The sequence below is a fragment of the Rhinopithecus roxellana genome, chromosome 12, assembly GCF_007565055.1.
Source record: "Rhinopithecus roxellana isolate Shanxi Qingling chromosome 12, ASM756505v1, whole genome shotgun sequence".
Classification (NCBI taxonomy): domain Eukaryota; kingdom Metazoa; phylum Chordata; class Mammalia; order Primates; family Cercopithecidae; genus Rhinopithecus; species Rhinopithecus roxellana.
Window position 1 is genome coordinate 134024970 of NC_044560.1, and position 24516 is coordinate 134049485.

General features: G+C 54.3%; 2 protein-coding genes across 10 annotated transcripts; one reads left to right on the top strand and one right to left on the bottom strand.

The window, feature by feature from the left end:
• Nucleotides 1–1240: 1240 nt before the first annotated feature.
• Nucleotides 1241–14467, top strand: YIF1B (Yip1 interacting factor homolog B, membrane trafficking protein). Of its 6 annotated transcripts, none has more exons than XM_010385705.2 (8): nt 1241–1370; nt 9673–9911; nt 9988–10092; nt 10258–10336; nt 10466–10523; nt 11567–11722; nt 11798–11891; nt 14076–14467. In XM_010385705.2, exons 1-8 carry the CDS (start codon nt 1319–1321, stop codon nt 14229–14231), a joined length of 939 nt encoding a protein of 312 aa, XP_010384007.1. In that variant the 5' UTR covers nt 1241–1318; the 3' UTR covers nt 14232–14467. The 6 variants fall into 6 exon arrangements, with proteins under 6 accessions (XP_010384007.1, XP_030797816.1, XP_010384006.1 ...); XM_030941956.1 differs by having other exon boundaries at nt 1249–1379; nt 11567–11713; nt 14076–14466; XM_010385704.2 differs by having other exon boundaries at nt 1250–1379.
• Nucleotides 14468–14573: 106 nt separating this feature from the next.
• Nucleotides 14574–17558, bottom strand: C12H19orf33 (chromosome 12 C19orf33 homolog). 4 transcript variants are annotated; one of them, XM_010385703.2, is made up of 4 exons: nt 15280–15384; nt 15073–15188; nt 14879–14941; nt 14574–14720 (listed from the first exon to the last, which is right to left on the bottom strand). In XM_010385703.2, exons 1-4 carry the CDS (start codon nt 15299–15301, stop codon nt 14616–14618), a joined length of 306 nt encoding a protein of 101 aa, XP_010384005.2. In that variant the 5' UTR covers nt 15302–15384; the 3' UTR covers nt 14574–14615. The 4 variants fall into 4 exon arrangements, with proteins under 4 accessions (XP_010384005.2, XP_030797819.1, XP_030797822.1 ...); XM_030941959.1 differs by adding an exon at nt 17500–17558 and having other exon boundaries at nt 14579–14720; nt 14879–15188; nt 15280–15338; XM_030941962.1 differs by adding an exon at nt 15623–16062 and having other exon boundaries at nt 14579–14720; nt 14879–15188; nt 15280–15338.
• Between the last annotated feature and the right edge of the window lie 6958 nt (nt 17559–24516).

Consider the following 24516-nt stretch of genomic DNA (forward strand, 5'->3'; position numbering starts at 1 on the left):
CCTAATGCTTTAGGAGGCTGAAGCAGGAGGATGGCTTGAGCCCAGGAATTCGAGACCAGCCTGGGCAACATAGCAAGATCCTGTTTTGACTAAAAATTAGCTGGGCATGGTGGTGCATGCCTGTGGTCCCAGTTACTGGGGAGCCTGAGGCAGGAGGATCACTTGAGTCCAGGAGGTCCGAGGCAGCCTGGGAAACAGAGCAAGACCCTGTCTCAAAATAAATAAATAATTACTTTAATACCTAAGGGCTGTCAAAAATTGTATAAGCCCCTACAACTCCAATTAGCCCCTCAGGAACAAAAATGTTTCTCTTTTCCCTGCTCCACAGCCTTCTCTGGCTCTCCAGTGCTCTCAACGACCCAAATTGAACGCCTGTCTGTAGAGAACTGCATTTCCCATCGACCCTTTCGCTCAATATTTACTTTTTTTTTTTGAGACGGAGTCTTGCTCTGTCGCCCAAGCTGGAGTGCGGTGGCCAGATCTCAGCTCACTGCAAGCTCCGCCTCCCGGGTTCACGCCATTCTCCTGCCTCAGCCTCCCGAGTAGCTGGGACTACAGGCGCCCGCCACCTCGCCCAGCTAGTTTTTTTTTGTATTTTTTAGTAGAGACGGGGTTTCACCGTTTTAGCCAGGATGGTCTCGATCTCCTGACCTCGTGATCCGCCCGTCTCGGCCTCCCAAAGTGCTGGGATTACAGGCTTGAGCCACCGCGCCCGGCCAATATTTACATTTTTAAAAATGTTTTGTAGCGATGGAGATCTTGCTGTTGCCCAGGCTGGTCTCGAACTCCTGGGCTCAAGCGATCCTCGGCCTTCCAGAGTGCTGAGATTACAGGCATAAGTCACTGCGCTTGGCTAAATTAAAACAAAAAACAAAAAAACAAACAAACAAACAAAAAAAAACTTTGTAGGGATGGGGTGGGGCGAGGTCACTATGTTGCTCAGGCTAGTCTCGAACCCCTGGGCTCAAGCAATCCTCCCGCCTCGGCCTACCAAAGTGCTGGAGTTACCGGCGTGAGGCCCCGCAAAGGGCAGACACACTCACTTTCTATCATGGCAGACACCGCCTCCTCCTGGGGTTGTTCCCGGCCCCGCCCTCCTGCCCCTCAGGCCCTGACTCGCTTTACAGCAGGAGCCGAGTAACCCAGTCTCCGCCTCTTACGTAAGGCACCGCCCACTCGCCAAGGCCTCCGTGGGAGGGCGTGGCCTTCCCTCAATCCTGACGTCCATTGGCTGTCTCTTCGCCGGCGGGGCGTGGGTACGGGAGCCGGGCGGGCACGTTCCGAACTGCGGCTGAGGCGGCGACGGCGGCGGCGAAGGATGCACCCGGCAGGCTTGGCGGCGGCAGCGGCGGCGGGGACGCCCCGGCTGCGTAAGTGGCGTACGTGGCCGGCGGAGGAGATCGGGCGGGCAGGGGCGTGGCGGGGCGGCCGCGGCGGTTGGCGAGGTCACTGCAGGTCAGAGGTCACGAGATCAAGGATCTGGAACCCCGAGGTGTGCACAGCGCTGGGATGCCAGGTCTGGGTAGGGGGCGCCTTGGGGGGCGATTCTTTAGGAAATTCCTTTAGAAGAAAACAACTTGGGACAGGATAGCGTGCGATATGCAGAGAAATGCAACTTTCATTCATTTGCAGTTAGCGATTCGCCCTCCCCTGCTCTCCACCCTTCCGTGGCTCCCCAGTGCCCGCCTGCTGTCGCCCACACCCTTAGGACAGTTTCGTGCCCCTCCGTGAGCGCAGAGGGCCATACCTACCGCTCATTTAAGAAGCGAGCCTGTATTGTGCTGTTGGCCCCCTTTTCCTGTCTCTTCATCTCCGTGAGTGTGCTGTGTGTTTAATTTATTCATTCAGTCTAACTTGCCTCAACTCCCAGGTGTCAGGCCCTGTGCTGGGATGGAGATGTGGGAGCCCAGAGGAGGCACGTGACCCAGCCAAGGGGTGTCAGTGAAGCTTCCTGGAAGAGCATACTTCTTTTTCCTTTTTTTGAGACCTAATTTTGTTATTTTTGCCCAGACTGGAGTGCAACGGCACAATCTCAGGTCACCACAACCTCCGCCTCCTAGGTTCAAGTGATTCTCCTGCCTCAGCCTCCCAAGTAGCTGGGATTACAGGCGCAGGCCATCACACCCGGCTAATTTTGTATTTTTAATAGAGATGGGGTTTCTCCATGTTGGTCAAACTGGTCTTGAACTCCCGACCTCAGGTGATCTGCCCGCCTAGGCCTCCCAAAGTGCTGAGATTACAGGCGTGAGCCACACGCCCGGCATGGAAGAAGATACTTCTGATGATGAAAAGTTACCCAGGAGGAGATTTGTGGTGAGAGGGCAGGCTGGGTGTGGTGGCTTACACCTATAATCCCAGCACTTTGGGAGGTCGAGGTGGGCTAATCACTTGGGACTAGGAGTTGGAGACCAGCTTGGGTAACATAGCAAAATCCTATCTCTAATAAAAGTGCAAAAAAGTAGCCGGGCGTGGTGGCGAGATTGCACCAGCCTGGGCCACAGAGCAAGACTTCACCTCAAAAAAAAAAAAAAGAGGGTGATCCACCTGCCTCAGCCTCCTGAAGTGCTGGGATTACAGGCATGAGTCACGGTGCCCAGTCAACCAGTCTGGCCAACATGGTGAAACCCTGTCTCTACTAAAAATACAAAAAAATAGCTTGGGCGCGATGCCTTACACCTATAATCCCAGGACTTTGGGAGACCGAGGCGAGAGGATCATGAGGTCAGGAGTTCGAGACCAGCCTGGCCAGTATGGTGAGACCCAGTCTCTACTAAAAATACAAAATTTAGCCAGGCGTGGTGGCGTGCACCTGTAGTCCCAGCTATTTGGGAGGCTGAGGTAGAAGAATTGGTTGAACCTGGGAGGCGTAGGTTGCAGTGAACCGAGATTGCGCCACTGCACTCCAGCCTGGGCAACAGAGTGAGACTTCATCTCAAAAAAAAAAAAAAAAAATCTGGGTGTTGTGGTGCGCACCTGTAATCCCAGCTACTCAGGCAGCTGAGGCAGGAGAATCTCTTGAACCTGGGAGGCGGAGGTTGCAGTGAGCCAAGATTGTGCCATTGCACTCCAGCCTAGGCAACAAGAGTGAAACAATGCCTCAAGAAAAAAAAAAAAAAAAGAGGGAAAGGCATTGGAGGCCTGTGCCAAGTAAACAAGTAGACAAATGAATATATATTACAGAAATTATTATGAGTGCTCAGAAGAGAAAAAGAAAGCACCGCATGTTATGAGAAGGAGCCAGGCGGGGATAGTGTGTTCCAGTGAGGAGTGAGGAAGGTCTCTGCAAAAGCAGGGGCCTCTGTGCGATATTGGGAGGCGCTGATGGAGGGAGGTTGTTCCAGGATGAAAGCTCTGCATATTCAAAAGCCAGTGAGGGCAAGGGGCCTGAAAGGCCATGTGGCGGGCTGGTGCATGGGATCTGCAGGAGAGGTTCCAAACCATGGTGGTTGGCAGGACTGGGTCATGCAGGGCCTACTAGGCTTTGGATTTTTTTCTGAGCGCAGTAGATAGTGACTTTAGGCAGAGGATGACATGGTCTCATTTGCATTTTAAAAGATCACTCTGGATCAGGCACTGGTGGCTCATGCCTGTAATCCCAGCACTTTGGGAGGCCGAGGCAGGCAGATCACTTGAGCTCAGGAGTTCGAGACCAGCCTGCCCAAAGTGGTGAAACCCCTGTCTCTACTAAAAATACAAAAATTACCTGGGCGTGGTGGTGTGCGCCTATAATCCCAGCTATGCAGGAGGCTGAGGCAGGAGAATTGCTTGAACCTGGGAGGTGGAGGTTGCAGTGAGCCGAGATCGCGCCATTGCACTCCAGCCTGGGCGACAAGAGCGAGACTCTGTCTAAAAAAAAAAGAAGAAGTAGGGGAGAGAAAAGGGAAGTGGGGCTTGCAGAGAGGCTGGGGCCGGTGCTGCTTGCCTTGGAATTGAGGAGACCTGGGTCTGTCTTCAGGCTATGAATAATTGAGAGGAAGAGTTCGCGGCTAGTAGCTGATCAGGAGTGACATGGATGGACTGCTTTCTTTTTTTTTTTTTTTTTTTGAGACGGAGTCTCGCTCTGTGGCCCAGGCTGGAGCGCAGTGGCCAGATCTCAGCTCACGGCAAGCTCCGCCTCCCGGGTTCACGCCATTCTCCTGCCTCAGCCTCCCGAGTAGCTGGGACTAGAGGCGCCCGCCACCTCGCCCAGCTAGTTTTTTTGTATTTTTAGTAGAGACGGGGTTTCACCGTGTTAGCCAGGATGGTCTCGATCTCCTGACCTCGTGATCCGCCCGTCTCGGCCTCCCAAAGTGCTGGGATTACAGGCTTGAGCCACCGCGCCCGGCCTGATGGACTGCTTTCAATGAGGCCAAGGAGTTTATGAGTGTCACAACAGCTTTGCAAGGTGGGACAGTTAACTCCGTTGTGTAGAGGAGAACATCCAGATGCAGAGAAAATCATGACGTGGTAATTCTCTTCCTCTCCCCATTCCCACTGTCATCTGATCACCCATTCCCTGTGCCTGCAATAGTGCCAGGCACATAGTAGGATCTCAGCAGATATTTGCAGGGTAGCATTGGTTATTGATTAGGAGCAGAGGCCCTGGAGGCAGAGTACTGGGTTCAAATCCTGCCCTCCCCATTTTCTCCATCTCAGTACAGAGCACTCCCACTTGCCCCATTACTCAAACCAGGATCTATAGAGACAGTATTGGCTCTTCCCACTTCTTTTTTTGAGACAGACTCTCACTCTGTTGCCCATGCTGGAGTGCAGTGGCGCCATCTTGGCTCACTGCAAGCTCCGCCTCCCAGGTTCATGCCGTTCTCCTGCCTCAGCCTCCCAAGTAGCTGGGACTGCAGGCGCCCACCACCACGCCCGGCTAATTGTTTTTTTTTTTTTTTTTGTATTTTTGGTAGAGATGGGGTTTCACTGTGTTAGCCAGGATGGTCTCCATCTCCTGATCTCGTGATCCGCCCGCCTCAGCCTCCCAAAGTGCTGGGATTACGGGGATGAGCCACTGCACCCGGCCCTTTTTTTTTTTTAAGAGGGCTTTGCTGCGTCGCCCAGGCTGGAGTGCAGTGGTGTGATCTTGGCTCACTGCAGCCTTGACAACCCAGGTCCTCTCACCTCAGCCTCCCAAATAGCTGGGACTACAGGTGCGTGCCACCATGCCCTGCTATATTGTATTTTGTAGAGATAGGGTTTCACTATGTTGGCCAGGCTGGTCTCGAACTGAGTTCAAGTGATCTGCCTGTCTCAGCCTCCCAAAGTGCTGGGATTATAGGCGTGAGCCACCATGCCCAGCCTCTTCCCACTTTTTTTTTTTTTGAGATGGAGTCTCACTCTGTAGCCCAGGCCAGAGTGCAGTGGCGTGATCTTGGCTAACTGCAACCTCTGCGCCCACCACCCACTCCCGGTCCCAGTTCAAGCAGTTCTCCTGCCTCAGCCTCCAGAGTAGCTGGGATTACAGGAATGCACCACCATGCCCAGCTCATTTTTATATTTTTAGTAGGGACGGGGTTTCGCCATGTTGGCCAGGCTGGTCTCGAACTCCTGACCTCTTGATCCGCCTGCCTCGGCCTCCCAAAGTGCTGGGATTACAGGCATGAGCCACTGCGCCCGGCCTCTTCCCACTTCTTTTTTTTTTTTTTTTTGAGACGGAGTCTCGCTGTGTCGCCCAGGCTGGAGTGCAGTGGCTGGATCTCAGCTCACTGCAAGCTCCACCTCCCGGGTTTATGCCATTCTCCTGCCTCAGCCTCCCTAGTAGCCGGGACTACAGGCACCCGCCACCTTGCCCAGGTAGTTTTTTGTATTTTTTAGTAGAGACAGGGTTTCACCATGTTAGCCAGGATGGTCTCGATCTCCTGACCTCGTGATCCGCCCGTCTCGGCCTCCCAAAGTGCTGGGATTACAGGCTTGAGCCACCGCGCCCGGCCCCACTTCTTAACACACCTCCTCTGAGCACACCTCAGCAAGTCCTGTCCCTTCTAGCTCTGAAACTGATCCAGAAATAACCCATTCCCCTTTTACACCCCCAGTCCTGTCTGCCATGGTCTCCCACCTGGACTGCCCCAGCAGCCTCCTCTCTCCCTTCCCTGCCCACCCCTCATCTGTTCCCCATATGAGGTCACAAGGACCTTTTAAAATCTTTTGAAACCTGCCCCTCATACTATGACTTTGGGCAAGGGCCTGAGCCTCTTTAGGGCTTGCTTTTCTCATGTAAAATGGAGGTGATGATAGCATTGGCAATTGGCAGAAACGGTGGTTGTGAAGATGAAATGAGTTCATCCACAGGATTATTGTAATATTTATCAGGCACAGCAGGGCTGGACTCCTGCTCTGCCACTCACTCAGTTTGGCCCTTTGCACAAGTCATTTTAGCTGTCTGGGCCTTGGTTTCCACACCTGTAAATTGGGGGTGGTGATTTATTCTCTTTTTTTTTTTTTTTTGTGGGGGGACAGGGTCTCACTGTGTTGCCCAGGCTGGAGTATAGTGGTGCATTCTTAGCTCACTGCAACCTTTGCCTCCCAGGCTTAAGCGATCCTCCCATCTTGGCCTCTCGAGTAGCTGGGACCACAGGTGTGAACCACCGTGCCTAGTTAATCTTTCTATATATATATATATATATATATATTTTTTTTTTTTTTTTTTTTTTTTTTTTTGAGGCAGAGTCTCGCTCTGTCGCCCGGACTGGAGTGCAGTGGCCGGATCTCAGCTCACTGCAAGCTCCGCCTCCCGGGTTTACGCCATTCTCCTGCCTCAGCCTCCTGAGTAGCTGGGACTACAGGCGCCCACCACCTTGCCCGGCTAGTTTTTGTATTTTTAGTAGAGACGGGGTTTCACCGTGTTAGCCAGGATGGTCTCGATCTCCTGACCTCGTGATCCACCCGTCTCGGCCTCCCAAAGTGCTGGGATTACAGGCTTGAGCCACCGCGCCCGGCCAATCTTTCTATATTTTGCAGGGATGGGGTTTCACCATGTTGCCCAGGCTACCTTTATTCATTGATCAGGTTTTTATCTAGCGCCTACTCTAACCCTGTGCAAGGGGCTGGGGACTCAGCTGTGAACGAGATCAAGATCCCTACCTTGGGGGACTCACAGTCGAGTGGGGGAGACAGTGAACAAAAGACAGCCAGCATGTCAGCTGGTGCTGAGTTCCAAGGCTATCAGTGAAGCAGTGCAGGGGGTGGGGATTGCCACCAAGGGAGGTACGGTTGTAGACAGAATGGCTGGGGAAGGCCTCACTGAGCAAAGCCCTCGAAGAGGAGAGGAGGGATCCCTGAGGACGTTGGAGGAAGAGCGTTCCAAGCAGAGGCACAGCTGGTGAGGCAGGCACCTTCCTGGTGTGTTCAGTGAGCATTGGGAGGCGCAGGTGGCTGGAGTCAAGTGATTGAGGGGGAGCATGGGAGATATGGACAGAGGCCTTGTGTAAAAGGCTTGATACAGGATTTTGTGCCCAGTAGCCCCTCCTCCCCCCCGTACATAGTAGCTTTTGAGATAATCATCATCATTGATATTTGGATGGACAGATGATAAGCGGATGGGTGGGTGGGTGAATGGATGGTTAGATGGATGGATGATGGATGGGTGGATAGATGAATGTGTTGGTGGATGGATAAATAGCTTGGTGAGTGCATGGATGGATGGATGGATGGATGGAAAGATGAAAGCATCAGTGGATGGATAGTTGGCTAGATGGGTGGGTGGATGGGTGGGTGGGTGGGTGGATGGATTGAAGGGGTGGCCTGCCCCTCCACACCTGTGGGTGCTTCTCGTTAGGTAGAATGAGAGACTTGAGAAAAGAAATAAGACACAGAGACAAAGTATAGAGAAAGAAAAGCGGGGCCCAGGGGACCGGTGCTGTGCTTACAGAGGACCCACACCGGCACCGGTCTCTGAGTTCCCTCAGTATTTATTGCTCAAAAGATAAGGGAGTAAATCAGCAGTAAGACATACAGATACATGGAGATGTTCCATTTCCCAGGGACGGGCAGGAGACAGATGTTTTTCTTTTACTGAGATTTAAGAGAATGGTGATGGCCTTTAACCACCAGCAGCCTTTAGGCATTTGTTTAACAAAGCACATTCCTTACAGCCCAAAATCCTTTAAACTTTAAATCACCACAGCGATGTCTCTTGCAAGGACAAGGTTGGGGGTAGGGTCACAGATTAACAGCATCTCAAATACAGAGCCAAACGGAGTCTCTTAAATTTACTTCTTTCTATATAAACACAGTAACAGGCTGACCTCTCTTTTCCCCACAATGGATGGATGGATGGATGGATGGATGGATGGATGGATGGATGGATGGATGGATGGATGGATGGATGGATTGATGAATGGGTTGGTGGATGGATAGATAGCTTGGTGAGTGGATGGATGGATGGGTGGATGAATGGACAGATAGATGAATGCATCAATGGATGGATAGTTGGCTGGCTGGCTGGCTGGATAGATGGATGGCTGGCTGGGTGGATGGATGGATGATGGACGGATGGGTGGATAGATGAGTGGGTTGGTGAATGGATAGATAGCTTGATGAGTGGATGGATGGATGCATGCATGGATGGATGGATGGATGGATGGATGGATGGATGGATAGATAGATGAATGGATGGAAAGATGAATGCATCAGTGGATGGATAGTTGACTAGATGGATGGGCAGATGAATAGGTGGATGGATGGGTGGGTGGATGGATGGATGGATAGATGGATGGATGGATAGATGGGTGGATGGATGGGTGAGTGGATGGATGGATGGGGGTGGGGGGTGGATAGGTGGATGGATAGACAGATGGATGGGTAGGTGGGTGGATGGATGGATACATCAGCAGATGGATAGTTGACTAGATGGGTGGTGGATGGATGGATAGTTGGATAGGTGGATGGATGGATGGATGAGTGGATGGACAGATGGGTGGATAGATGGATGGATGGGTAAGTGGATGGATGAATGGATGGATGGATGGGTAGGTAGATGGATGAATGGATGGACTGATGGGTAGGTGGGTGGGTGGATGGATGGATGGGTGGATGGATAGATGGCTGGATGAATGGATGGATTGGTGAGTGGGCAGATGGATGGATGGATGGATTGATGGGTGGGAGGGTGGATGGATTGATGGGTGTGAGGGTGGATGGATGGATGGATGGGTGGGCGGATGGATGAATGGATGGATTAATGGGTGGGAGGGTGGATGGATAGATGGGTGGATGGATTGATGGGTGGGAGGGTGGATGAGTGGATGGATAGATGGATGGGTGGATGAATGGATGGACAGATGAATGCATCAGTGGATGGATAGTTGGCTAGATGGGTGGGTGGATGGATGGATGGATAGGTGGATAGATGGATGGATGAATGGATGGGTGGATGGATGAATGGGTGGTTGGAAGGATGGATGGATGGGTGGGCGAGTGGGTGGGTGGGTGGATGGATGGGTGGGTAGATGAATGGATGCATAGATTAGTGTATCAGTGGATGGATAGTTGGCTAGATGGGTGGGTCGATGGATGAATGGCAGAGGCTGCACCTGCCAATCCATCTGATGTCAAAGCTAGTGTCTCTAATGGTGACACCACCCTCCTCTCAGTAGGAGCAGGAGGCAGAACTGCAGGATGAATGAGGCTCACCAGGCCTCCCTTACCTATCCTGGATCCCCAGCGTCTCCCCACCCTTTTCCCTTGCAGCCTCAAAGCGGAGGATCCCTGTGTCCCAGCCGGGCATGGCCGACCCCCACCAGCTTTTCGATGACACAAGTTCAGCCCAAAGCCGGGGCTATGGGGCCCAGCGGGCACCTGGCGGCCTAGGCTATCCTGCAGCCTCTGCCACACCCCAGGCAGCCTTCCTGGCTGACCCGGTGTCCAACATGGCCATGGCTTATGGGAGCAGCCTGGCTGCGCAGGGCAAGGAGCTGGTGGATAAGAACGTAAGTGGCCGGGGTTGGCGGGAGTTGGGGGATGCACGGGGCCACGGGCACTCAGGCTTGAGCTCTGCCTCCCCAGATTGACCGCTTCATCCCCGTCACCAAGCTCAAGTATTACTTTGCTGTGGACACCATGTATGTGGGCAGAAAGCTGGGCCTGTTGTTCTTCCCCTACCTGCACCAGGTCAGCACCCCCAGGGGAATGTGGGTCTGCAGTGGGCCTATGGGGGCTCAGGGGTGGGGGCAGGTGTGTGGTGGGGCCAGGAGATTCGCCTCGAGGGAGGAGGGCCTGTAGCAGGGTAGGAGGGACCTGGTTCTGAGGGTCCTGCCCGTCTCCCCATCCCCGCAGGACTGGGAGGTGCAGTACCAACAGGACACCCCGGTGGCCCCTCGCTTTGACGTCAATGCCCCGGACCTCTACATTCCAGGTTTCACCCTCCCTCTACCCTCCACCCTCCTCTCTCTTCCGGGCCTGTCTAGGGCGGGTGTGTGGGTGTCTGGAGGCCCAGGGCAGTTCTTCTTCCAGTGACCAGTGTCTGTGTGTCTGCCTCCCACAGCGATGGCTTTCATCACCTACGTTTTGGTGGCTGGTCTTGCGCTGGGGACCCAGGATAGGTAAGGGCGGCCTGGGGCAGGCCGAGTAGGGTGGGGTTTGGGAGGCCCATGGTTGGTCAGGAAGGTCTCAGTTCCAACATCTCAGTTCCCCTCTCAGGACAGCCCCACCTTGCTCCCAGTTGGCCCAAGATACAGCCCTCAGGGTCACCATCAGCATCACTCTCACCTCTTCCCTCTCCTTCCTACCCATGTGCATTGCGTCACCACGCCCTGTGCTGGGTGACCCTCTCCATCCACCCTTCCTCTTGGCCTCTGCTACCAGACCCATCCTCATCCTCGCTCTGTCGTCACCAGCTCCCCATTGCACCCCTACTCCAGCAGCAGCCAGGACGGTCCTGTCTGAGGTGTGAGCCTGGCCAGAGCCCACCCTGCTCCACGCTACTATCCATGGCTCCCAATCAAGCCCCAGCTCCTCAGCCCGCACTGCCCCTCCCGCTGCACGCTCCTGTCCGTTCCTTTCCTCAGGAGGGCTGGCGCTGTCTCCTGGGGCCTTGTCACATCGACTTCCCTCTGCCCGGGAGCGTGTTCCCTCCACCACTGCCGAGTACCTGTGCATTCCCGCTGGCTCCATTCCAGTGTCACCTCCTCCAGGAAGCCTTCCTGCCCCCCAGGCTAGGTCAGGCCCCTCCTCTTGCTCACACTGCCCTGTTCTTTTCCTTTGTGACACTGAACACGTCTGTCATTAACTAACTGGTGAGGCCCTGGGGATGTGGCAGAGGCCGAAGGCTTTGTCCCTGACCAGCTTCTTCCTGCAGGCCTCAGCTTGGTGTCCCCTCTCCTGGGAAGCCCTCTCTGACACCTGCCTCCTGACTGTCAGGCACAGCCCCCTGTGACTCCAGCCCTGCCCGCTCTGGGTGTCACTGTCTAGGGATGGGTCTGCCGTCCTCCCTGGATGGGATTTCCATGGGAATAGGATAGCGTGCAGGTCCATCTTGGTCACTGCCGGGTGTCCAGCCCTACCCAACACAGGGCTGTCCCCAGGTGGGTGCTGGGGGTGGGAGGTCTGAACCAGCCAACCAAGTGGCGGGACTTGGTGCCTGCAGGTTCTCCCCAGACCTCCTAGGGCTGCAGGCGAGCTCAGCCCTGGCCTGGCTGACCCTGGAGGTGGTGGCCATCCTGCTCAGCCTCTATCTGGTCACTGTCAACACCGACCTCACCACCATCGACCTGGTGGCCTTCTTGGGCTACAAGTATGTCGGGTGAGTACCCCCGCCCTTCAGGCCAGCCGCAGCCCTTGGGCCTTGTCCTCACACAGCCTCCTCTCCCTCCCCCAGGATGATTGGCGGGGTCCTCATGGGCCTGCTCTTCGGGAAGATCGGCTACTACTTGGTGCTGGGCTGGTGCTGTGTGGCCATCTTTGTGTTCATGGTGAGCAGGGGCTCGGGGCTGGTGAGGCGGTGAGGCTGAGGGCACAGGTGCCCCGGAGGCATCCAAGAAGAGGATGTCAGGTGTGGGGTTCAGACCAGAGACACATTGCTGAACTGAAGAGCCCTGGAGTGGCTGCCCAGCCTGGGGGGTCAGGAGGGCTTCCTGGAAGAGGGGGTATCCTGAGCCCTGGAAGAGGAGATCCCACCCAGGCTGCTAGAGGCTGGGGATCCCCAGCACACAGGCTCCAGGCTGGGCTCTCACGCTCATTCCACTCTCCTTGCATGGGGGCTTTCCTGCCGGAATTTCCCTGGAAGGAGATTCTCTAGAGCCCTTCCTGCTGGAGTCAGGGGTGCTGGTGAAGAGCACTGGGGTCTGCAGGCTGGGTGGACCCCAAGTTTAGTTGGATCCTGGGCAAATCACTTCCTTTCTTTAAACTCAGTTTCCCCTTTTGCCGGGCGCGGTGGCTCACGCCCATAATCCCAGCACTTTGGGAGGCCGAAGCAGGAGGATCACAAGGTCAGGAGATCGAGACCATCCTGGCTAACACGGTGAAACCCCGTCTCTACTAAAAATACAAAAAATTAGCTGGGCTTGGTGGTGTGTGCCTGTAGCCCCAGCTACTCGGGAAGCTGAGGCAGGAGAATCGCTTGAACCCGGGAGGTGGAGGTTGCGGTGAGCTGAGATCGCACCCCTGCACTCCAGCCTGGGTGACAGAGTGAGACTCTGTCTCAAAAAAAAAAAAAAAAGAACAACTCAGTTTCCCCATTTTAAAATAGGAGGATGATACTTGCACTTTAAGGTGCTGGGAGGATTCACTGTGAGCATGTGAGAGGCAGAGGGCAGACCGTGGTGGCTGGTGGGCCAGGGCAGAGCCTCAGGCAAACTTTGACTTAGGTCTCATCATTTAAAAGTTTAGGCCAAGCGCATGACTCTTTGGGACTTTGGGAAGCACTTTGGGAAGCTGAGGCAGGAAGATCACTGGAGGCCAGGAGCTTGATACCAGCCTGGATAACATAGCAAGACCCCATCTCTTTTTTTTTTTTTTTTTGAGACGGGGTCTGGCTGTGTCGCCCAGGCTGGAGTGCAGTGGCGCAATCTTGGCTCACTGCAAGCTCCGCCTCCCGGGCTCATGCCATTCTCCCGCCTCAGCCTCCAAGTAGCTGGGACTACAGGCGCCCGCCACCACGCCCAGCTAATTTTTTGTATTTTTAGTAGAGACGGGGTTTCACCGTGTTAGCCAAGATGGTCTCGATCTCCTGACTTCGTGATCCGCCCGCCTCGGCCTCCCAAAGTGCTGGGATTACAGGCTTGAGCCACCGCGCCCGGCCTGCAAGACCCCATCTCTAAAAAAATTAAATAATTAGCCAGGCATGGCAGTGTGTACCTATAGTCCCAGCTACTCGGGAGGCTGAGGTGGGAGGATCACTTGAGTCTGGGTGAGGCTGCAGTGAGCTGAGATCATGCCACTGCAGTCAAGCCGGGTGGACAGGCTTTTTTTTTTTTTTTGAGACGGAGTCTCGCTCTGTCACCAGGCCTGAGTGCAGTGGTGCAATCTTGGCTCACTGCAACCTCTGCCTCCTGGGTTCAGGAACGATTCTCCTGCCTCAGCCTCCTGAGGAGCAGGGAGCACCACCATACCCAGCTAATTTTTGTATTTTTAGTAGAGATGGGGTTTCACCATGTTGGCCAGGATGGTCTCGATCTCCTGACCTCGTGATCCGCCCGCCTCGGCCTCCCAAAGTGCTGGGATTACAGGCGTGAGCCAATGCACCAGGCCAGAGACCCTGTCCTTTAATAAAAATAAAGATAGCATTTCTGGCATGTCTTCAGAAACTGCCATGTGACCAGCATAAGGCAGCAGCCAGGGCCACGTCTCCCACCCCCTCAGGCCGGGTGTCCACTGCAGAGTCCCCCTTCACCCGCTCCCGGACCTTGCCTGGCATATGAGTGTTTAATCTTCTCATATTTTGCCCACAGGGCCTGGGGAGGAGCAAATCTTCACCATGTTAGGAGGTTTGGGGAAACTGAGGCCCCAGGAGCAGAAACCTGAGGCTGCACAGGGCCAGGGACTTGTCCCTGGCTGCCTGGGGCTTCTAGACAGAGGCTGGAAGTATGTTGGGGCTCTCACTCTGGCCCGGAGAGCTCACGGGTAAACCCCTTGGTTCCTCTCCCTTTCCCACCCAGATCCGGACCCTGCGGCTGAAGATCTTGGCAGAGGCAGCGGCTGAGGGGGTCCCGGTGCGTGGGGCCCGGAACCAGCTGCGCATGTACCTGACCATGGCAGTGGCAGCGGCACAACCTCTGCTCATGTACTGGCTCACCTTCCACCTGGTGCGGTGAGCGGAGCTTCCCGCTGCTGCTGCTGCTGCTGCTGCTGCTGCTGGGGGCCACTGGACTCATCTCCTGCCTGGAGGCCCCAGGGGTCCACCCTGTCTGGCCACAGGCAACGCCTCCATCCCATGTTCCGCCCAGCCCCGCCCCCAACCCAAGGTGCTGAGAGATCTCCAGCTGCACAGGCCATCGCCCCAGGGCGTGGCTGCTGTTACAGAAACAATAAACCCTGATGGGCATGGCGTGGGCAGCCTCTCCTTGGCCGCGTGCAGGGATGGGCGGGCCCAGCCTTGGGCAGGGGGTAGGGAACTGGGGACGGGCCCGGAGCAGGCACCGCGCTGATCAGTCGCAGAAGGCAGAGATGAAGGTTTAATGAGCCCTGTCCAGGGCCCTTCAGTGAGGAGCCTCCTTCTTGCCCTTTTCCTTTTTCTTCTTCACTTTGGGCTTCTTGGCCTTGCCAGGGGTGCTCTCGTGCTGCTTGGAGCCAGTGGTGTGGGGCTGTGGGACCGAGGGCAGGGATGGGAGAGAAGAGATGGTTCTGGGCTGTAAACGAGACAGGGGAACCGCCCCCCGTACCCTCCCCACCAGCCCCAGCGCTGGGACGCTTCTCTGGGGTGCAGGGCATGGGCTTGGGGATGCTGGCGAGAACCCCTTACCTTCACATCCGTGTCCGAGTCGCTGGAGCTGCTGCTGGAGTCGGAAGAGCTGTGGTGTCCCTGCTGGATGGAGGTGCGGCAGTGAGGCAGTGCCCCCTTACCCAGCCCCCAAAGTTGGAAGCCCAAGGCAGGACCCTGGGGTCAGGGATCAGGGGCAACCCCACCCGTCCGCAGCCGGTGATGAGGCGACTGACCTTTGGACCCGGACCTGCCCCTGCCTCCGACTGGCCCTGAACTTTGTGGGGATTGAGCTTGGGGTCTCCCCCATGGCCCGCCCCAACACCTGGCTTCCGGGAGGTTGGCTCCAGAGCTGTGGAGAGAAGTTGGGTGGTTGGTGCAGGCAGTTTCTGGGCTTGATTCCCTCCCGCTCCACCTCCAATCCACACTCCCCAGGAGCTCACCTGCTCCGAGGTCGAACTCCATGGCGAGAGATGTGTCCCAAGGCCAAGGGCGCCTGCGCCTGCAGAGGAGTGGAGCAGTGGGAGGAGCGCTGAGGCCTACCCCTTGGAGGAATGCTGAAACGCCCCACCCAACCTCTGTCCTGGTCCCCAGCCCTGACTGCCTGGCACCGCCCAGCATTTCCTCTGTGAGGAGTGAGGGAGCTGGACAGGCGATGGCCTCCGCCAGCCTTGGGGCCTGAGGGGAGGCCGACTGAGGGGGGCTCTGTGGATGGCATTCAGGGAGCTACATGTTTCCCCCAAAAGCTCAGATGCTGGTTCTTGAGGAGGGAGGCGCGGTCCCCACCTTCCTGCATACCGCCACAATATGGCCTCCTCCGCCGCAGTTTCTCACAGGGTGCTGCTGCTAGGGGCGTCCTGTGTTCTAACTCGCTCCCACAGCCACTCCGGCTTAGTGAGCAGCATCTGAGGGGTGAGGAGCGTAGACTTGGAGCCAGCCTGCTGCACTAGATGCCAGCTGTGTCACTTAGCAGGGTGACCTCAGGAAAATTGCTTCACCTCTGTGCCTCAGTTTCCTCATCTGTAAATGACAGCTACCCATGGGATTGATGTGAGAGTCAGATGAGTTACTTTCCTAGAATGGTGTCTGGCATGACACCTACTGATAATGTGTTGGGTTTTTTAGAAATAAAAGGTAGGTGTTTTAGGCCGGTCATGGTGGCTCATGCCTATAATCCCAGCACTTTGGGAGGCAGAGGCATGTAGATCACCTGAGGTCAGGAGTTCGAGACCAGTCTGACCAACATAGTGAAACGCTGTCTGTACTAAAAATAAAATTAGCTGGGCACGGTGGTGCACGCCTGTAATCCCAGCTGCTCCGGAGGCTGAGGCACGAGAATCACTTGAACCCGGGAGGCAGAGATTTCAGTGAGCCAAGATCGCACCACCGCACTCCAGCCTGGGTGACACAGTGAGACTCCGTCTCAAAAAAGAAAAAAGTATATAGATATAAAAGATAGGCCGGGCACGATGGCTCAAGCCTGTAATCCCAGCACTTTGGGAGGCCGAGACGGGCGGATCACGAGGTCAGGAGATCGAGACCATCCTGGCTAATACGGTGAAACCCCGTCTCTACTAAAAAATACAAAAAACTAGCCGGGCGACGAGGCGGGCGCCTGTAGTCCCAGCTACTCGGGAGGCTGAGACAGGAGAATGGCGTGAACCTGGGAGGCGGAGCTTGCAGTGAGCTGAGAGCCGGCCACTGCACTCCAGCCTGGGCGGCAGAGCAAGACTCTGTCTCAAAAAAAAAAAAAAAAAAAAAAAAAAAAGATATAAAAGATAAGTGTCAAGCCAGGCACAGTGGCTCATGCCCAGCACTTTGGGAGGCCGAGGCAGGTGAATCACCTGAGGGGAGTTTGAGACCAGCCTGGCTGACATGGTGAAACCCCGTCTCTACTAAAAATACAAAATTTAGCCAGGCATAGTTGCGGGTGCCTGTAATCCCAGCTACTTGGAGGCTGAGGCAGGAGAATCACTTCAGCCCGGAGGCGGAGGTTACAGTGAGCCGCGATTGTGCCATTGCACTCCAGCCTGGGTGGTAGAGCCAGGCTGCATCTCAAAAAAAAAAAAAAAAAAGATAAATGTCTTTATGAGTGTGGGCTGCTTTAACAAATATAGAGAGGGTGGCTTTAACAGGAAACACAGTTCTCGCAGTCCTGGAGGCTGGAAGTCTGAGATGGGGGTGTTGGTAGATCCGGTGTCAGGAGCGCTGCTTCCTGGCTCGTTGACAGCCACCTTCTCCCTGCCTCCCCGCCATGGCCGAGAGCAAGATCATCTCACGTTGTGTCCCTTTCTATAAGGGCACAAATCTTGCTCATGAAGGCTCCTCCCGCATCACCTAGTGACCTCCCAGAGGTCCTACCTCCAAATATCATTACTCGGCTTCAGCACAGGAGTTTGGGGAAGACACATTCAGTCTATGACAGTAGGTATTGTTCCAACCCCTACTTCACAGATGAGAAAACTGAGGGAGTAGGTAAGAAGACGAAGGGCAAACATATAGCATGGGCTGGGTGCAGTGGTTCATGCCTGTAATCCCAGCCCTTTGGGAGGGAAGCAAGGCAAGAGGATCACTTGAGCCCAAGAGTTTGAGATCAGCCTGGGTAACATACTGAGACCATCTCTACATGAAATTAAAACTTAGACAGGCATGGTGGCACTCACCTGTAGTCCCAGCTACTTGAGAGGCTGAGGCAGGAGGATCACTTGAGCCCAGGAAGTCCACGCTGCAGTAAGCTGTGATCGAGCCACTGCACTCCAGCCTGGTTGACGGAGCAAGACCCTGTCTCAAAACACACACACAGGCCAGGCACAGTGGCTCACACCTGTAATCCCAGCACTTTGGGAGGCCGAGGCGGGAGGGTCACTTGTGGTCAGGAGTTCAAGACCAGCCTGGCCAACGTGGTGAAAAATATAAAAATTCACTGAGTATCGTGGCGCATGCCTGTAATCCCAGCTACTCAGGATGCTGAGGCTTGAGAATTGCTTGAACCCAGGAGGCGGTGGTTGCAGTGAGCTGAGATTGCATCACTGCACTCCAGCCTGGGCGACAGAGCAAGACTCCAACACACACACACACACACACACGTAGTCTAGTTCTAGTCTGTTCAGGCTATATATATAGTTCAAACCCAGGCAGTGTAGCTTGATTCCAATGCTTGGCCTGGCCCCTCTGTCTCACCCTCTTGGGAGCTCTTAGAGGAATGAGCAGCCAGCTGGGCCCAGTTTTCCCTCCCCTGGGCTGGGCTCAGGTCAGGTTAGGGTAGAAACTGAAGCCTGAGCCATCTGCTCCTACCTCTGTGAGGTGAGATGTCCTTGGTGTCCCTCTCCAGCCCAGCCCTGCCCCCAGCAACTGGGCTGCCTGCATCTACAGGGAGTGGGCATCTAGGAGCAGGTGGCTGAGGCCTGGGCATGGTAATGAGCATGCAGCTCATGCCCTTGTACACTCAGGTGTCTGCTTACATGTCCATTCCTCAGAGGAGCCTGGCTCGGCTGCCAGCAACTCAGAGTGGCAATGCTCCATCCCCTTTCCCCGGCTTGAAGTCCAGCATAGCCCATGCCTGCCACCATCTGCAGTTACCTTTCTTCACATTCACTTCTTCAGCATGTATTTACTGAGCACCTACTATGTCTCCAGCACACTTCAAGACCTGGGGGTGGCCAGGCACAGTGGCGCATGCCTGTAATCCCAGCACTTTGGGAGGCTGAGGAGGTTGGATGGCTTGAGCTCAGGAGTTTGAGACCAGCCTGGGCAACATAGCGAAACCACGTCTCTATTTAAAAAGAAAAAGAAAAAGAAAAATTGTTAAAGGAGGACCTGAAAATAAATAAATACAAATTAATTAATTTGTTTTAAAAAGCAGTCAGGTGCAGTGGCTCACGCCTGTAATCCCAGCACTTTGGGAGGCTGAGGCAGGCGGATCACCTGAGGTTAGGAGTTCGAGACCAGCCCGGCCAACATGGTCAAACCCCATCTCTACTAAAAAAATACAAAAATTAGCTGGGCATGGTGGTGGGCGCCTGTAATCCCAGATACTTGGAAGGCTGAGGCGGGAGAATCGTTTGAATCCAGGAAGCGGAGGTTGCAGTGAGCCAAGATCGTGCCATTGCACTCCAGCCTGGGGGACAGGGCAAAACTCAAAAAAAAAAAAAAAAAGGCTGGGCGCTGTGGCTCACGCCTGTAATCCCAGCACTTTGGGAGGCCGAGACGGGTGGATCACGAGGTCAGGAGATCAAGACCATCCTGGCTAACACGGTGAAACCCCGTCTCTATTAAAAATACAAAAAACTAGCTGGGCGAGGTGGTGGGCGCCTGTAGTCCCAGCTACTCGGGAGGCTGAGGCAGGAGAATGGCTTGAACGTGGGAGGCTGAGCTTGCAGTGAGCTGAGATCGCACCACTGTACTCCAGCCTGGGGGACAAGAAAGAGACTCCATCTCAAAAAAAAAAAAAAGAAAGAAAAAAGGCTGGGCGCGGTGGCTCATGCCTGTAATCCCAGCACTTTGGGAGGCCGAGACAGGCAGATCATGAGGTCAGGAGATCGAGACCATCCCGGCTAACATGGTGAAACCCCGTCTCTACTAAAAAATAGAAAAAACTAGCCGGGCAAGGTGGCGGGCGCCTGTAGTCCCAGCTACTCGGGAGGCTGAGGCAGGAGAATGGCGTGAACCTGGGAGGCGGAGCTTGCAGTGAGCTGAGATCCGGCCACTGCACTCCAGCCTGGGCAACAAAGCGAGACTCCGTCTCAAAAAAAAAAAAAAAAAAAAAAGACCCGAAGACAAGCAGACAAGCCATGCAAGCATACAGAGGAAGAGGGAAGAGCAAATGCAAAGGCCCCTGAGGCAAGAATGTGCCTATGTCTGAGGAGCTGTGCTGAGGTCAGAGTGGCAGAGAGTGGAAGGAGAGAGGCAGATGAAGGAGAGGGGAGGAGAGGCGGGTGGCGGGCGTGGACTTGTAAATCAAAGACCCTTGCTCTTTACCCTGAGTGTGACTGGGAGGTGAGCAATGATTGTGGCTTTGCCTGCAACTGGACAGAGAATATGAGAGAAAGCGTCTGTCTCTCGAGGCAGAGTGCGCATTCCATGAGGGTGAGAACTCCTGCTTTGTGCACCACCCAGAACGGTGTGACTCAGAGAGGCTGCTTGCCATGCCTTAGTGAATGGTGGCATCGCCTGCTGCCAGGTACTGTGCTAAGGGCGAGTCACCACCGGCACAGAAGGGCTGCAGGTTTGGGTCCTGGAGGTCAGTCACTCTATACTTACTGTTCTGTGGACAGTTAGCCACTGTCGATTTCTGTTTCCGCCTCTGTAAAAAAGAAAACTTATCTAGGAAATGGTTTTGCACAGAGCCTGCCTGGCACAAGTTCAAGTGATGCTCAATCAATGTTCTTTTTTGTTTTCTTCTTTTTTTTGAGACAGAGTCTTGCTCTGTCACCAGGCTGGAGTGCAGTGGCGCGATCTCGGCTCACTGCAATGCAACCTCCAACTCCCTGGTTCAAGTGATTCTCCTACCTCAGCCTCCTGAGTAGCTGTGATTACGGGCACATGCCACCACGCCCAGCTAATTTTTTGTATTTTTAGTAGAGACGGGGTTTCCCCATGTTAGCCAGGATGGTCTCGATCTCCTGACCTCGTGATTTGCCCACCTTGGCCTCCCAAAATGCTGGGATTACAGGCGTGAGCCACTGCGCCCAGATTTTTTTTTTTTTTTTTTTTTTTTTTTTTTTTTTTTTTTTTTTTGAGGCAGGGTCTTGCTCTGTCACCCAGGCTGGAGTGCAGTGGTATGATCATAGTTCACTGCAGCCTTGACCTCCTGGGGTCAAGGGATCCTCCCACCTCAGCCTCCTGAATAGCTGGGACGACAGCCATGCACCACTATGCTTGGCTCATACAAAAAATTATTTTTGGGCTGGGCGTGGTGGTTCACACCTGTTATCCCAGCACTTTGGGAGGCTGAGGCAGGTGGATCACCTGAGGTCAGGCGTTCAAAACCAGCCTGACCAACATGGTGAAACCCCGTCTCTACTAAAAATACAAAAATTAGCCAGGCTGTAGTGGCGGGTGTCTGTTATCCCAGCTACTAGGGAGGCTGAGGCAGGAGAATTGCTTGAGCCTGGGAGGTGAAGGTTGTGATGTGCCAAGATTGTGCCGCTGCACTCCAGTCTGGATGACAGGGTGAGACCCCATCTCAAAAAGAAAAAAATAAATAAATACGTATATATATTTTACAGATGGGGTCTCACTATGTTGCTCAGGCTGGTCTCAAATTCTTGGGCTCGACTGATCCTCCTTGGCCTCCCACAATGCTGGGATTACAGGCATGAGCCACTGCACCCAGCCTTGCCATTCAGTTCTCATCCACCGTGACGAACAGGGGCAGGGACCGTAGCTAATGTTTGTCCTTCCCAGGCCCTGGTCACACCTCACGTAGCAACAGGCACAGGTGGCATGTGGGACTTCCCTGTTGTTCTTGCCTTGGCATTTATGGCTCTGACCTTCCCCGTTTTTTAATTTTCTTTGACAGTCTCGCTCTGTCGCCCAGGCTGGAATGCAGTGGCATGATCTTGGCTCACTGCAACCTCCGCCTCCCAGGTTTAAGCGATTCTCCCGCATCAGCCTACCGAGTAGCTGGGATTACAGGCACGCTCCACCCCGCCTGGCTAATTTTTGTATTTTAAGTAGAGACAAGGTTTCCTCATGTTGCTCATGCTGGTGTTGAACTCCAAGTGCTGGGATTACAGGCATGAGCCACCGCACCCAGCCTGCCCTTCCCTGTTTATTCCCTGATGATCTCTGCCTAAAATGCCTTGAGGGTGCAAACAGTGCCTTCTCCCCCGTAGGAAAAAGGGACCTGTGTTTCCGACTGGCAGCGATATTGACATCATCCACTGCTAGGTCAGCTTACCCCTTCTCTAACATTTCACCAACAGCCATCCTTCTGGGGGTCACTCTAACCCTGAAAGCTTTTACTTAATCTCTGCCATTTAGGAAGATTTCTGAATGTCAATTTAACTATGTTGAGAAGCCAAGACGGTGTGGGACCAAGGAGTGCACTGTCTCGTCCTCCCAGCGGGTCTCACACTCCTGCATGCCCGAGGGCTGATGGGTGGACTGGAAAAGCAGCTGCAGCAAGGTTGGTTGGGTTTCTTTCTTGAAGTTTACAGGAAGAGAGTGCCTTGGTTCTGTAAACACCATAATCCCTGTTCCTGAATGTTTTCTTTGAAATCAACCACATCTCAGCAGACAGATGACCTTAAGCACACAGTATACAGGGACCCAGTTTCCTTTCCCAGAAGACGAAAGCTCTGGACTGGCCCTCTGACCACAGCCAGTCTTGCTCTGACCCTTGATGTTCTGGGATCCTGATTGTCAGGAAATCTCCACGGACCGTCCCTGGGAAGTGCCAAGGGGCTAACAACCCAACTGGAAAGGCCCAAGCTTGGCCTCCACTCAGCGGACTGCTGGGTCTCGGATCTGATTTGATTCCACTTAACAGGCTACTATGTGAGCCTCTTACTATTTCGAAAATGCTGGGAGAAGCCTTGAAACTCCAGGGTTGGCCGGGCGCGGTGGCTCAAGCCTGTAATCCCAGCACTTTGGGAGGCCGAGACGGGCGGATCACGAGGTCAGGAGATCGAGACCATCCTGGCTAACACAGTGAAACCCCATCTCTACCAAAAATACAAAAACTAGCCGGGCGAGGTGGCGGGCGCCTGTAGTCCCAGCTACTCGGGAGGCTGAGGCAGGAGAATGGCGTAAACCCAGGAAGCGGAGCTTGCAGTGAGCTGAGATCTGGCCACTGCACTCCAGTCCAGGTGACAGAGCAAGACTCCGCCTCAAAAAAAAAAAAAAAAAAAAAAAAAGAAACTCCAGGGTCAGAGACAAAGGCTTTCCTGCTCACACGAAGCAGCATAGGCGCCAGCATGTGTGGGTTTCCCCCAGGCTGTGGAGGCAGAGCTGGGGACCCAGATGGACAGCTGCACAGGGAGTGGGTTGTTATGAAAGAGGCATGCTAAGCTTGGGGACCTACCTGGCTATCCCCAGCCTGCCCTCACCCCCTCAAGGTGCTTGCTGCAAACACAACCCCAAGAAATGACCAAGGGAGGCCAGGCGTGGTGGCTCACCCCTGTAATCCCAGCACCTTGGGAGGCTGAAGCAGGTAGATCACTTGAGGTCAGGAGTTCAAGACCAGCCTGGCCGACATGGTGAAACCCCATCTCTACTAAAAATGCAAAAATTAGCCGGTCCTGGTGGTGTGTCCCTTATAATCCCAGCTACTCAGGAGGCTGAGGCAAGAGAATCACTTGAACCCGGGAGGCATAGGTTGCAGTGAGCTTAGATTGCACCACTGTAGTCCAGCCTAGGCGACACAGTGAAACTGTCTCAAAAAAAAAAAAAAAAACAACAGGGGAGAGAGTTATCAGGGTCATGCATTCCTGGCACACTCAGCAAGACCTGTAGGAGCCGAGAGACCCCCCTCTACCGCCTTAGCTGCTGATAAAGTGAATGAATGTGTCATTCTGCTTCCACTCTGAAGAATCTGACCAACAGAGGCTGTGGCCAAGTGTGTTGTTTCATACAGCATCTCATTAAGCATCTATGATCAACCGGACTCCAATCTGCAGCATTAACCTCAACCATGCCACCGGGTTCCAGGGGCGAGGGGACCAGCAAGTCTTATTTCAGACATCCCGGACATAGTCTCCTATTCACTAGGACAGGGGTCCCCAACCCCAGGCCACAGACCAGTACTGCTCCACAGCTCATAGGAACCTGGATGCACAGCAGGTGAGCAGCAGGCGAGTGAGCATCACCGCCTGAGCTCCACCTCCTGTCAAATCAGCAGCGGCATCAGATTCTCATAGGAGCACAAGCCCTATAGTGAACTGTGCATGCAAGGAATCTAGGCTGTATGCTCCTTAATTATTTTTTTATTTTTTATTACACAGTCTCACTCTGTTGCCCAGGCTGGAGTGCAGTGGTGCGATCTCGGCTCACTGCAACCTCTGCCTCCCGGGTTCAAGTGATTCTCATGCCTCAGCCTCCCGAGGTGCTGGGATTACAGGAGTGTGTCACCACACCCAGTTCATTTTTGTATTTTTGGTAGAGATGGGGTTTTGTCATGTTGGCCAGGCTGGTCTCAAACTCCTGACCTCAAGTGATCCACCCACCTCGGCCTCCCAGTGTGCTGGGATTACAGGTGTGAGCCACCGCGCCCGGCCTCCTTCTGAGAATCTAATGCCTGATGATCTGAGGCGGAAGTTTCATCAAGAAACCACCCTCTACTCTGCACTGCCCTGGTCTGTTGAAAAACTGTCTTCCACAAAACCAGTTCCTGGTGCCAGAAAGGTTGGGGAGCACTTCATTAGGACTCACACAAGGGAGTCAAGTCTGACCTGCTGATCTTTGCTGTCATTGCCTGTCATTACAAACCCAAAAAGCTACTTCCTTCCCAGAGGAGAGACATTCTGTGGGCCTTCCCACATGCAAACACACAGCCTGAGGGGTCCAGGGTGCCCAGCTCAGGAATTGTTGTTTTTAGAGATGGGGTCTGGTCTTGCTCTGTTGCCCCAGGCTGGAGTGCAGTGGTAGCACTGTGAGCATGGTTCGCTGCAGCCTTGACCGCCCAGGCTCAAACAATTTTTCCATCTCAGCCTCCCAAAGTGCTGGGATTACAGGTGTGA